The 14,646-nt window shown below is 36.8% G+C and overlaps 1 protein-coding gene across 3 annotated transcripts in view; it reads right to left on the reverse strand.

Annotated features, from left to right (window-relative positions):
• ATP2C1 (ATPase secretory pathway Ca2+ transporting 1) overlaps positions 1–14,646 on the reverse strand; it is a 155,726-nt gene that overhangs the window by 42,986 nt on the left and 98,094 nt on the right. For all 3 annotated transcript variants that reach the window (XM_047768294.1, XM_047768313.1, XM_047768303.1), the window contains 4 exons: positions 9,475–9,630; positions 7,798–7,866; positions 5,942–6,017; positions 2,905–2,971 (listed from right to left, as the gene is read on the reverse strand). In XM_047768294.1, coding sequence (XP_047624250.1) covers positions 2,905–2,971; positions 5,942–6,017; positions 7,798–7,866; positions 9,475–9,630 — 368 coding nt within the window. The remainder of the gene's footprint in view (positions 1–2,904; positions 2,972–5,941; positions 6,018–7,797; positions 7,867–9,474; positions 9,631–14,646) is intronic.

Genomic DNA, 14,646 nt, shown 5'->3' on the forward strand with positions numbered 1-14,646 from the left:
GAAATAATTGTTAAAATAATTGCTAGGGTAATAAAATAGCAAGATGTTTCAAGACACAGGAAAAATAAGGTCACCAAAGACCCCATAACGTATTTTAACATTTATAAGAGTACAAAAGACCCACACAGTAACTGAAAAACAGAATGAATTTTATTCTATTTAAAAAATTCTTAAAGGTTTGGTCCTTTGGAAGACTGTGAAAAGTCGTGATTTGTGATTTGTTAATCTTTACAAATAGTCACAATATCTCAAAAAAAATACTCAAAAATTATGTCCAACATATAATATGCCAATGGTGGATAAATCTTAAATTCATGCTCCATTTTAAACTCATTTCATATTTAACCCAAGGATTCTTTAATATTTAAGCCAAGTGTTCAAGTTGTATTTCTGCCTCTAAAAAGTAAAAACATACTCCTTATCTATGCCACAAATATCTTCTAACTTCTTATTCATCCTATTTATTCCTTGTTATCCATTTCATCTTTTTTAATCTATTGGTTTTTATACGAAAATTTGAACCATTACTTGCTGGGCCTATTACAGAGTTGTCATCCAGAATTTCTTTTGCTTAGAGGACTAGGTAAATTCTACTTTTTCTTACATACTACCTATGATCCTCTTCCTTTCACCCTTGTTTTGCTGGTATTCCTACAAAGATAGGTAAGGAATAAATTTTCTGATTACTTACTTATCCATTTGTAATAACCTGAATTGATACTTTGGCTAGACCTAGATTTACAGATTTAAAATCTTTTCCTGCCACACTTTAATTGTCCTAATCTAATGTTGCTGCGTTTGAAGGTTTAATAAAATCCTTTTTCCCTGTATTTGTTTAAATCTCTAGTGCTGTTCCCTTTAGTAACTAGAGTACATCAACTACGCTGCTAAGCAACACTGCTTATGATAAAAGGATAGATATCCTGGCTGACAATCTGCCTATGAACTGGGAGATTTATAATTATTTATAGGAAGCCATAGCTTTGGGTTTCCTGAGGTGACGACTCACATAACTGGTCATGTTTCTTGCAGGCATCCTACAAAGTGTGTTTCCAGAGATGTTTGCTCCTGTTGAATATGAGACATTTTAACCCAGGACATCCCCTGCCCTTACACGGTCATCTCATCTGCTTGTACCTAAGTGAACTACTGTGCAGACTACTCCAAGAACTCTCTCAGAAGAGGGATGCCTGAAGTTGCCCAAGTGCTCAGGGCACAGGTACCAGGTATGACCTATGAAAGTATTTTGAGTTGAAATCTTTTTTTAATTTTTTTATTTTTTTGTCTTTTTGCTATTTCTTGGGCTGCTCCAGCGGCATCTGGAGGTTCCCAGGCCAAGGGTCCAATCAGAGCAGTAGCCGCCGGCCTACGTCAGAGCCACAGCAACACGGGATCCGAGCCGCGTCTGCAACCTACACCACAGCTCACGGCAACGCCGGATCCTTAACCCACTGAGCAAGGGCAGGGACCAAACCCTCAATCTCATGGTTCCTAGTCGGATTCGTTAACCACTGCGCCACGACGGGAACTCCTGAGTTGAAATCAGTAGAGCCTAAAAAGATCCTGTGGTGGATATTGCAGTTGTTAATGAGAAATATGATATCAATATAATTATCCTCCCTCTATAGACAACCTGACCTGTTTTCTTTAGTTTATTGATGTATCTAGGTTGGAGCTTTTTTTTGTCCTACTTGGCATCTAGAGAATATTTTCAAATCTATAAAGATGCATGTCTTGCTTCAGATGGAGAAAGCATGCTTCATTTTTTATACACTTTCTTCTTACCTCTTTTTAAAACTCCTATTACTTAGATATAACATTTATTTAATTATTCTCTTTGTCAATTTTATCTCATTATCTGCTTTGGACTTTTTACTCTATTTTGGGGGGAGACCACTTCAACTTTATATTATAGCCCTTGAATTGAATTTTTTTTTTCTTTTTTGGACACCCAATGGCATATGGAATTCCCAGGTCAGGGATCAGGTCCAAGCCGCAGCTGCACCAGGTTAAATGTTCCTAAAATGGATCATTTAGCCCACCACAGTGGGTCGGGATCAAACCTGCATCCTGGCACTGCAGAGACACCACTGATTATATTGCACCACAGTGGGAACTCTTACGATTGGTTTTTTTTTTTTTTAGTTTGCCCCCCTCTTTTTTTTTTAGGGCTGCACCTGTGGCATATGGAAGTTCACAGGCTAGGGGTTGAATTAGAGCTACTGCTGCTGGCCTATGCCACAGCCACAGCAACAACAATGCCAGATCTGAGCCATGTCTGCAACCTACACCATAGCTTGCAGCAGCATCAGATCCTTCACCCACTGAGCAAGGCCAAGGATCAAACCTGCATCCTCATGGATCCTAGTTGGGTTCCTTACTTCTGAGCCACAGTAGGAACTCCCAAATTGAATTTTTAATTTCAGCAATCATAATTTTAAAAAATTTCTTGGGGGGGTCTGTGACACTTTTGTACAGCAATTTGTCTACATGAACACAGTTTCTTCACAAACCTCTGAAAATACACTTTGTTTATTTTTTTCTTCTTTCCTTGCCCTTTTTGGTTTTCCTCTGAGATTGATTATTCAGTTTCTACATCACGGTCTTTCTTTTTCATGCTGCTAATTTTCAGTGTGACAATCCTTAATTGTCTATGTAAATATAAAAATGTGATATTGGGTTGATAACATCATGCATGCAGTGTGGGGTTTCTCCACTACATGTACATAGATTTTCACTGTCCTAGAGTTCATTTCAACATAAAAATCCTGAACTATTTAAATAAAGATAATACACTCTTATGTGCTAACATAATACCCACATAATGCAACATAAGTCATGCTTATCAAAGAAACAAGAGAGGCAAAGGAGACTTCAAAATAGAAACTAGCTATCAGAACTTACCTTACACTAATAGTAAACATTTCCAGGATATCTTTTCCTAGTAACCAGCCAACCAACATGATGACACCTGTAACAAAATCAAACAGTAAATCACCTGAGCATAGAAGGGAAAGGAAGCTGAAGGCAGCAAAAGTCCCCTGATATAAAAGGTTGAGCTTATTACATCACAATTACAAGATTTTACAAAGCCATCAAGCAGCAGGGGAGATTAAAGTTAGTCTTAAGGTTAAAGCTGAGTATGCATCCATGGACACACAGTTTGTTGCCACTGCTGCCATTCATCCTTTAAAGTAATGCAGTATAAGAAAACACTACCAGTATTTTCATTCAATGGGGGTTAAAAAAAGAAGGCAGCATATACATACCAGTTTTCTATTATCAGGTTTGCAAAAACAAACCTTGGAACTTTATTTTTCATAACTCAATATCCAGACACTGTACATTAAGTGTGTACCGCAAACTTAGGAGTACTTAGGACCTGGCTCAAAGAATGATGTATCCATTGGACGACAGGTAAAATTGTAACTGACATTTAAAAATCACTACCTTTATGGCATTTAAAAGTTAAAAACCAATTAAATAAACCAAACAATGGATTTCTTTACTCTGCTTTAATCTTTATCTTTGAAAAGAAGATGGGGGGCAAGAGATGCATCACTGGTTCTATGAGGAAATAAACAGAATCATCAGGGTTTTAATAAAATAAAGCAACTTCAAGTTTGTGTTCTAGAACAAAATGGACATTTAAAATGAATTTTCCTTCATCTTTCTACAACTACAAAATAATGATCTAGATTGTGACCCTCTTGGATTCCATCCCAAAAAACTATCCTGATGAAAGAAATTATGTCCAATGAATTACACCATGGTCAAGCAAACTACAATCTATGGCCCTCCTATGTGTTTTTGTAAATTGTTGGAACACAGCCACACCCAGCTGTTTGTATATTGTCTGTGGTTGCTTTTGTGCTGATGCAGAGCTGAGTATTTCCAAGAGAGACTACATGGACTCAAAGCTAAAATCTTTAATATCTTGCCCTTTGCCAAAAGAAGTCTGCTGACCCCAGATATTTTGGTCTTGATTCTTCTTCTATTCCATATACTATACACTAACAAGAAAAAACTATGTCCAGCGCATTGCATTAAAACCAGGTAATCATAAAGTTGAAAATTTTTATCACTAAATTTGAAGAGGTTTCATGGTATAATCTTAATATAAACCAGAAAGATTTAGTTTGATAATTGCCCTTCAATTTATCAAACTCAGTACAAATTCTGAAAAATAAATGGCAATAATTAAATGAAGGGAGCTATAACATACACACCATTTAAACAAAAGGAAATGAATATCCTCCTAGTTTCCACTTCATATTTATGATGAGAAATAGATCAACAGGATTAAAATTTAAGGAATTATTTCACAGAATTTACACAGCAGAAATGTTGCTTAAAATTGCACTATTATTTTAAAAGCTAGCAAGAAAAATTATAATAACATAATAGAAGAATTAAATAAAGAGAGAAAAGACTCCAAACCTGATGTAAAAGTTTAAATGTTATAAGATGTCATTTCAACTCAGTGAATAAAGAATGGACTAGAATTGAGGGTAATGGGATAGCTAACTTTTGAGTGAAAAAGCATTAACTCTATTGTACACCTTGTATTAAAATAAATTCTAAATAAAATAGTAAAATTAAGTGTCAAAAGTAAAAACTAAAGTAGCAAAGTGATGTTTAAATAAATATAAACATACACATTTTACCACATGGAGGTGGGAAACCCTTTACAAACAGAACACAGAAATTTGCAGGTATTACCAACAGAAGGGTATAATCAGAACCTCAGGCAACAGACTGTTTCATCACATACATTTCCCTCCTCCCGGCCTAGTTTATTATACAGCCCTCAAAAGCAATTTAAAAGTCAAGAGAAAAAAACTACTTGTCACTTAAACAACAAAAGGACTGATATCCTAAATATATGAAGAGCTGTGACCAATCTAAGACTTAAACCACTAGAAAAGAGGAAACAGAAGAAACAGACTGGTGGTCATAAAATAAAGTAAGAAAGACTAACACACATGTAACAAAGTTTTTCTTATAACGAATTTTGAAATAAAGTCTTTTCTTCACCTGTTAAGTTAATGACCAAAAAAAGCTGGCAAGTCCATTGTACCAAACTGTTGGAGGGTATTGGCAATATGAAACAAAAGCCTTTAGAAACACCAAAAATTTTACAGTCACAGATACTCTTCCAATAATTTTACTTTTAGAAATGAGAGGTGTTTAGAAGATATCTGCACTGAAGAATCACTTAGATAATTGTTTCTTTTTTTTTGGTCTTTTTAGGGCTGCACTTGCGGCATATGTAGGCTCCCAGGCTAGGGGTCCAATCAGAGCTGTAGCGACTGGCCTACAATGCGGCCACAAGCAATGCCAGATTCGAGCTGCAGCTGTGACCTACACCACAGCAATGCCAGATCCTTAAGCCACCGAGTGAGGCCAGGGATTAAACCTGCATCCTCATGAATATCAGTCAGATTCGTTTCCGCTGAGCCATAACTGGAACTCCTACTTAACGATAATTTTTAAAAAGTTTAAAAATCTATAAAACGTCTGAGTACTGACCTTTTATATATGTATACACACTTATATTCATACAATGGAATATTATACAACCTTTAAATTTGTATTAGGTGAGCATCTATTTAATGACAAGATGTTTATGATAGGATATATGAAACAAAAAAAAGGAAAGTAGTCATTAACACAACACCACCACATTTTGTTAAAGACTAAAAAGACAAAATACCAAAGTGCTTACAGAAATGCTCTTTGATCACATAAATTACAGAGTTCTATTTTATCTTTGTAGAAAAGGACAATGGCTGGGCATTAGCTTTATAATTTTTTAAAAAAGTAGTAGTAAACCTAATAAATGAATGATTTATGTATGTATGTATCTAACTTCCCCTTCCCACTCAAAAAAGGAAACCTCAGTAAATATATGAGATATACATACTCACTCTTCTCTTACCTATTATACCAAAGGAGTAAAAGGAAAGTTGTTTTCCTAAGAGGTCCATGCTCTTCTGCAGAGGGGTTTTTGGTGCCTTGACAAATTGGAGAAGAGTGTCACCACAATTACCTAAATTTAGTAAGCTTTCCTAGGTGTCAGGGACTTTGCTAAGTGCCTGACACACACACTCTCATGCTTAACACACCCATAACATATACAACTCTCCCTTGGGAGGAAATATCAGCTCCTTCATGGAGGAAACTGGGAGGTCTAGACTTTTAAAAGCCCATTCACTTCAAAAGACTGTTCTCTATGACCCTCCGAGGAAAAAAACTATTCTCCCTATCAGCTGTCCGTTGAGTTGCCAATCTTTCTCCTCTCTAGATCCACAAGCATGCTACTTGTAACACAAGTCTTTTTATCCCATTGGCTCCTTCATCTCCGGTGATCCCTGGACTGCTGAGCTTGGGGTGGTTTTATATACTGCATCACACACTGGAGTCTTGGCAGGCTACCTGAGAAATTCAGGTGATTTGGGGAGAATATGACATTTGTAGAATGCAACTTCTTTTTATATATAAGAAGGTATTTTAACTGAGAGAAGTAATCTTCAATATCCTTAAATAAGGATATCTTCCAAGTTATTTCACTTCGTAATCTTTTTTCTCCAGATAACTGTGATTATGTAAAGTTAAGAATTTTGGTACAAGATAGGTTCTACAGTACAAGTACACTATTTAGTAATCTTTAAGCTAAAGCTAATTTCTAAAAAGAAGAAGCCCTATAAAACAACTGGCTATAAAAACTTCATCACCTATGAACAATGAATAAATATCAGAATGTTTTAGAATATTAAACAACATTAATTCAGGTCCTTCCAATTACAGGCTTTTTTTTTTTTCTTTTTCTTTTTTAGGGCCACACCTGCAGCACTTGGAAGTTCCCAGGCTAGGAGTCAAATCGGAGCTGCAGCTGCCCACCTACACCACAGCCACAGCAACAATGGATCAGAGCTGCAACTACATCTGTGACCTACACCACAGCTTGCAGCAACACCGGATCCTTACCTCACTGAGCAAGGCCAGGGATTGAACCCACATCCTCACGTACACCATGTAAGGTTCTTAACCCACTGAACCACAGTGGGAACTCCTGGGCTTTCCACTTACATTTTTGCTTTTGTTTTCTTTGTTTGTTTTGTTTTGCTTTAGGGCCACACCCACAGCATATGAAGTTCCCAGGCTAGGGGTTGAATCAGAGCTGCAGTGCTGGCCTACACCACAGCCACAGCAAAGCCAGATCTGAGCTGTGTCTGCAACCTACACTGCAGTTCACAGTAACACTGAATCCTCAACCCACCGAGAAGGACTAGGGATCAAAACCGCATCCTCATGGATACTAACCGGGTTCACTACTTTGGGCCACAATGGGAACTCCTCCCAATTACATTTCTAACCACAAACAATTGAGTGATATTCTGAATAAAGTATTACTTTTAATAGTACATAAAGTAACCCATCAATATTCTTTTTCCGGAGTTCCCGTCGTGGCGCAGTGGTTAACGAATCCGACTAGGAACCATGAGGTCGTGGGTTCGGTCCCTGCACTTGCTCAGAGGGTTAAGGATCCGGCGTTGCCGTGAGCTGTGGTGTAGGTTGCAGACGCGGCTCGGATCCCGTGTTGCTGTAGCTCTGGCGTAGGCCGGCAGCTACAGCTCCGATTGGACCCCTAGCCTGGGAACCTCCATATGCCGCGGGGGCGGCCCAAGAAATAGCAAAAAGACAAAAAAATATATATATATATTCTTTTTCCTCTACTTACAATGGAGAATTTCGATTTGATACTAAGACATCAGTAAAAATCCAAATACTCACTTCTTCTGCTTGCATCATTTTAAAAACTTCTCCAAATTCAGAATTTTCTCCTGTTCCAATGACAATACCCTAAAGGGAAAAATAAGAAAACACATTTATGTTTAGATGGAATCACCTCTCAACCAACCCCCTCCCATTCCCTTTCTCTAAAGTTGTCCATAGTCAACATGTCTGACATGTTTCCAAGGTTCCCTTAGCAAATTTATTTGATATTAACCATAGATCATTAGTATTTATGACACAAACCTTGAAAACAAAGATCTCATTAAGCTTATTACTGACTCAATTCTGAAGCCCATTGCCTATATTACTATTTTTAAAACTTGAATCTGTCTTATACTCAATAGAGAAATTTAAGACAGTTCCTCCCCCCCAAATGCTGTCGAATGATGCCCTTTATATTTGCATAATATTAGAATTCAAGAAATTAAATATTTAAAATCAAACAGTAGGTGAGTGATATGTAGTCAGAGTATTATAGCCAGGACCACAACTAAATTAAAATCTCATTTAACCAGTAGTGAATATATCCACAAGCCATTGTTTCTATCTGGAAAAAAAAAAAAAAGAACAGGGAGTTCCCACTGTGGTGCAGTGGGTCAAGAATCCAACTGTAGTGGCTCAGGTCTCTACAGAGGCACGTGTTTGATCCCTGGCCCAGCAGAGTGGGTTAAAGGATCCACCACTGCTACAGCCATGGTGTGGCTTGGATTCAACACCTGACCTGGGAAATTCTGTATGTTGCACATGCGGCCATTAAACAAACAAACAAGCAAAAGAACAGATACTGGGGATTACAGACATATTATACCTCAGGGAAATGGCTTTTCCTTAGTCTCACAAAGCGCTGCAAAGATTAGGTACAATTCTGTCATTTCTTCATCATGTTTTTTTTCCTTTTTTTTTTTACAATAGTGACTTTTTTTTTTTACATAGATATGCATTCTTTTTTAAAATATTATTTTCCGGAGTTCCCGTCATGGCGCAGTGGTTAACAAATCCGACTAGGAACTATGAGGTTTCGGGTTCGATCCCTGCCCTTGCTCAGTGGGTTAACGATCCGGTGTTGCCGTGAGCTGTGGTGTAGGTCGCAGACACGGCTCAGATCCTGAATTGCTGTGGCTCCAGCGTAGGCCGGTGGCCTACAGCTCCGGTTCGACCCCTAGCCTGAGAAACTCCATATGCCGTGGGAGCAGTCCAAGAAATGGCAAAAAGACAAAAAAAAACACAAAAAAAAAACAAAACAAAAACATATTGGCCTTCCATTATATGAACTACATGATCAGAGTGTTAGATGGGTAAGAGAATGGAGCAAAATAAAAATAATTAAAAAAAAATTAAAAAAAAAGAACCCAACATAGCTTAAATAAATAAATTAATTAAATTAAATTAAATATTATTTTCCATCATGGTCTACCCCAGGAGACTGGATATAATTCCTTGTACTGTACAGTAGGACCTCACTGCTTACCCAATCTAAATGTAATAGTTTTCATCTACTAGCCCCAAACACCCAGTCCTCTCCCTTCCCCCTCAGCAACCACAAGTCTGTACTCTTATGTCATATATGTGAGTCATATATTTTTAAAATAGCCACATAAAACCAGCCCCAAAAGAACTGAAAAAATAGTTGAAAACGAAGAACGTGCTATCTTCAAAATGAGAAAGAAAACATACTTTTGCTTTGCCACATCTGACCAATGTTCCCATGAAGGCAATGTTACTTCTTGAGGCAAGATCTCCATTAGTTGCAGCTGGCTGAGGAGCTGTCACCTTAGAACACGGTGTTGTTTCTCCTGTTAAGCTGGACTCATCAATGGAAAGGTCCACAGCCTTGGGGAACATAAAGCATTCCATTTAAGTTCAATGAAGACTTTCTGCTATACCTAACATATAAGGAGTTTGTAACTGTCGCTTCTTCCACAAATATCCTGCCTTCTAGCAATTACTCAAATCTTTTATCATATCCATTACTTTAAGACAACAGACCAGAGTAAGTACAATCATATTTAAAAATGAAACTAAGTCAACAAAATCTGACACACGAAGTAGACACATTGTGGAGGGTAGGGGGAATAAATCTCATTTTTTTAAATGGTTCATTTTTTAATTTAATTTTTTTTTTGGTCTTTTGTCTTTTCAGGGCCACACCCACAGCATATGGGAGGTTCCCAGGCCAGGGGTCGAATCAGCGCTGCAGCCTCCAGCCTAGCCACAGCCACAGCAACGTGGGATCCAAGCCGTGTCTGCGACCTACACCACAGATCATGGCAACGCCGGATCGTTAACCCACTGAGCAAGGCCAAGGATCAAACCCGCAACCTCATGGTTACTAGTCAGGTTCCTTAACCACTGAGCCACGATGGTTTTGTTATGAGCATAAATACCTTAAAGAAAACTCATAGAAAATAATTATTAAAAATAGAGTTCATGGATTCTATCTCTCCATCTACATAATAAAATTGTTTTGATTTGATCAATACCATTGATTCATTCACTTTAAAAGTATCTATTAATACATATAATGTGCCAGGTCCAGTACTATATAACACATAGTGGGAATCAAAAGTTCCTGCCTTCAGTTTTTAATTCTAATGGGAAAGTGACCTGAAAAAATAAACAAGGGCATAAAATAGAACGCCTGATGGTGGGGGGGATTGCAAAAGAACAGACACATTTTAGAGAGAGAATATCTCTCAAAAGCAAATGACCCTTCTGCAGAGCCTTTGGCTGCTATGAGGGCCCATGGCTGGACCACAATCAGGGAGGAAGACTTCCAGGCAAAGGAAGTAAAAGGACAAAGCCCATAGGAACAAGGGCATGCTTGGTGTATTTCTGTGCTAGGCAGACACATAATATTACAGATATAATCAAAAGTTCCCAACATCAGATGATGATGCTCAAAAATGTTCAGAATAAAAATAAATTATATCATACACAACTTCCACAGAGGCCAAACTGTGTTAGCATTTCCTGAAAGTTTAGTACTATAAATGTGATAGATTTTTAGTATCAAAACAGGCTTATAAAAAGTATTTCTAAAAACACAGAAAGTTTATTACCATGTAAATGTGATAGATTTTAGTATCGAAACAGGCTTAGAAAAAGTATTCCTTAAAACGCAGATTAATAGTCCTTTAGTTTTTAAAAGGCCCCCCATTTTAAATAATTATATATGCAAAGACAAGCCAGGTAAACTTAGGTTCATTACATCAATCCAAATAAAGACTTAAAAAAAAAAAAAAAAAACCTGGAGTTCCTGTTGTGGCTTAGTGGAAACGAATCTGACTAGCATCCATAGGGACACAGGTTTGATCCCTGGCCTTGCTCAGTAGGTTAAGGATCCAGCATTGCTGTGAGCTGTGGTGTAGGTCGCAGACTCGGCTCTGATCTGGTATTGCTGTGGCTATGGCATAGCCAGTGGCTACGGCACAGCCAGTGGCTACAAGCTCTGATTCAACCCCTAGCCTGGGAACCTCCATATGCCGTGGGTGTGGCCCTAAAAAGACAAAAAAGACAAAAAAAAGTAAAAAAAAAATAAAAATAAACTGCCACATTCAAAGGCAATAGAAATTTTTTTTATTACAAGAACATATGTATTTGACTTTTCTCCCAAATTAATCTTAGGACTATAATTTTTTACACTAACACATTTATTACAAAGAAAAAAAGTTAGGTCTCTCTTCAAAGTAGACGCCAATACTACAAACAATCATTTGACACTTGACTGCTCACCACCTGCTACGCACTAGGCTACATACCCATATTAAGTTGTCTACTAACAGCTACTTAGCTACTAGCAACTCCAGTAACATGGTACTGGTATTAGCATTCCTATTTTACAGACATTTTAAAAGGTTAAGTGACTCAACCCCCAACACCACACAGCTAGTAAGCTATGGAGATGAAACCTAAACGTAATCAAACCAACCCTTATTTTTCTGAATTACACAAGTCAACACAAGTTTATTTTTGCTCAGCAAGCTCCTCTTTAATGCTTTTTACAAAAATCAGAACTGCTTGTGATTTTGAGCTCTTAATTAGAAAAATGACCTGCTAATACATAAAAACAGACAAAAACTTGTATACATCTATAAAACTCCTTTTTCTGTGAGAAAGGTGAAATTTATATTTTCCCAATGATGACTTTTTACTTTAAACGTAAACCTGAAACATGGATAAACCCTAACATTAAGAGGCTGTCTACAGGGACAAGGAATATTTTTTAAAATCTGACTTTTTAAAAAGAGGGGACGCATAGTTTTATTGGCTCTGTCAGGGACCCAGTTCTCCAGCGTCAGCCTTAGCCATCCAATAACCGTTTAAGAGAATAAATTTTTATTCAAATAAGGTTTTTCTACAGAAAAGAGGCATGTTATTTTTTTGTACAACAGCAATCAGCCCTTAGTATACAATCTAATGTGGAATAAAAGAGGGCTTTATCTTTTTTTTATCTTTTTTTTTCTTTTTTATCTTTTTTCTATGTAATTATAAATTTGTAAAACTTAAAATTATTAACATATAATCAGTGTAATCTGTCTAAATCATACAATGTAGAAAAGATCTCAACTATCTCTTGAACAAGAATATATCTATGATACAAGTTAGCTTCTCTTCGGGTGACTGCAAATTTTCACAGGAAGCAGTTTTGAGGGAGTGAGGGGAAGTCAATTCTAAGAAGGGTAGTACTTAATACGATAGGCAAGCCTAATTTATTATGGTTTAACAATGTCAGAATTTAATTCATCTGAGAAGAAAGATATTCAAATCATTGATTCATTGTATTCATGAGAGAAAGATAGGATAAGATGAAATCAAAGAATCAGCCAAGTTTAAACATAAAACCTTCAGACAAGCTGTTAATAGAGAAACACTGTTCCACTTCTTCATTCTTCTTCAGGCATTATAGCGGAGGTGTAAATAAGACACAACACAGTTCAAAAGGCAGAATATAAATAAGAATCAGGATGCAACATGAGGAGTTCCCGTTGTGGCTCAGTGGTAATGAACCCAACTAGTATCCATGAGGATGTGGGTTTGATCCCTGGCCCCATTCAGTGGATTAAGGATCTAGCATTGTCCGGAGTTGCAGTGTAGGTCGAAGATGTGGCTCAGATCTGGCGTTGCTGCGGCTGTAGTATATAGGCCAGCAGCTACAGCAGCCCTGATTCCACCCCTAGCCTGGGAACTTCCATATGCCATGAGCCTAAAAAAAAAAAAAAAAAAAGGATGCATACATAATCCACAATCTGAATATTTAACAATTACAGATTTAAAATGGTTGAAAAAAATTCACAGAATTATTCCCACGAAACATTTGGCAGAAAGAAGGTAAATGCCAAAGTCACACAGGTTTTCTGAAAAGCAAAAAGTGCTTAAAAAACTTAGTTAATATGGTACAACTGGGAGCTACAAATAAGTTCTTAAACTAATGAACATCTTGGTACACTGTATGCTGTTAGGTTAATCACCTCTAGTCTAGAATTAAAAAGAAATCAGAAATGGATTTCTTTCCCCAGAAATGAATCTTGCAAATTATTTGTCTGCAGCTACCTAATCATGATACAATTTCTTACTTATGTTCTTATATAGTGAGAGTCCTCTTACTGTTTATTCAAATGAAGGAAAATATAATTGAAACTCTTCATGAGCTCTAGCTTATTAATATCTAATCAAAGTCCAACTAACCATTATAAATTATTGAAAAGGCTACATGAATTTTATCCCATGGTAAATGTTTGCACACTCTGACATAAGACTCTAAGTCAACCTAATCAAGTTGCCCATAATTTAAAGGCAATAATTTGGAGTGTCCATCATGGTTCAGCAGTTAACAAACCCAACTGGCATCAACAAGGAAGCGGGTTCGATCTCTGGCCTCGATCAGTGGGTTAAGGATCGGTTGTTGCCATGAGCTGTAGTGAAGGCTGTAGCTGTAGCTGCAGTTCGGATCCAGCGGTGCTGTGGCTCTGGTCTAGGCTGGCAGCTACATATCTGATTTAACCTCTAGCCTGAGAACCTCCATATGCTGCAGGTATGGCCCTAAAAGACAAAAAGAAATAATAATAACAATAAAAGGCAATAATTTAAATTCAGTTAACAATGACTTGTACAATATTTCACTAAGACTATTAAAAGGAACAAAATTACAGAAGGGGATCTATTTTTGGGAAAGTCCCTTCTTACTAACATGAAATGAAAATCTTAAATACACTAAGCCTCCCTTCTAAACCACTCATATTGCCTTCCTAAAATTCTAGTGACCTAATGAGAAAAAAAAAGTTTTTTCTTCAGCTTTTTAAAATGAATAACACTCCTCAGCTCACAATGCTTTTTAACCACTAAACAAATCAGACAACAAAACACTAAGTGGAGCCCAAGTTTAGTCTTAAAAATTAACACTCCTATTCTTTCAAGTATGGAATGGTTTTCTCAGTTGTATAGTATATAAAAGAAAAATACATCTTTTCCAAAGTCAAACATGATTATGTCAAACAGCTTTTACTGATAGATGATGTCTGCAATTTCACAAATATATCATATACCTTCTCCAATATTCTATTCAATTTCTTCTAACAGTTAATTTAAAATCTCTACTTCCTAAGACATTTATAAATTGCTTTTTTACAAGTGCATGTTTAAGGTTTTTTTTTTTTCATGTTTAAGTTTAGTAATTCAGAAATCTAAAAATAAAGTTCCAGCGATAACTAATGGGGAGGCAACATAGTATAAATCAATTATCAAATATACCTGCCAAAAAAAACCCACTTAAGTCAATATGAAAATTTACAACTCAGAAGTAACATCACAGAAAATAATGGAGTAGGGCAGTTAAACAATTGGTCCCTT

The sequence above is a fragment of the Phacochoerus africanus genome, chromosome 1, assembly GCF_016906955.1.
Source record: "Phacochoerus africanus isolate WHEZ1 chromosome 1, ROS_Pafr_v1, whole genome shotgun sequence".
NCBI lineage: Eukaryota > Metazoa > Chordata > Mammalia > Artiodactyla > Suidae > Phacochoerus > Phacochoerus africanus.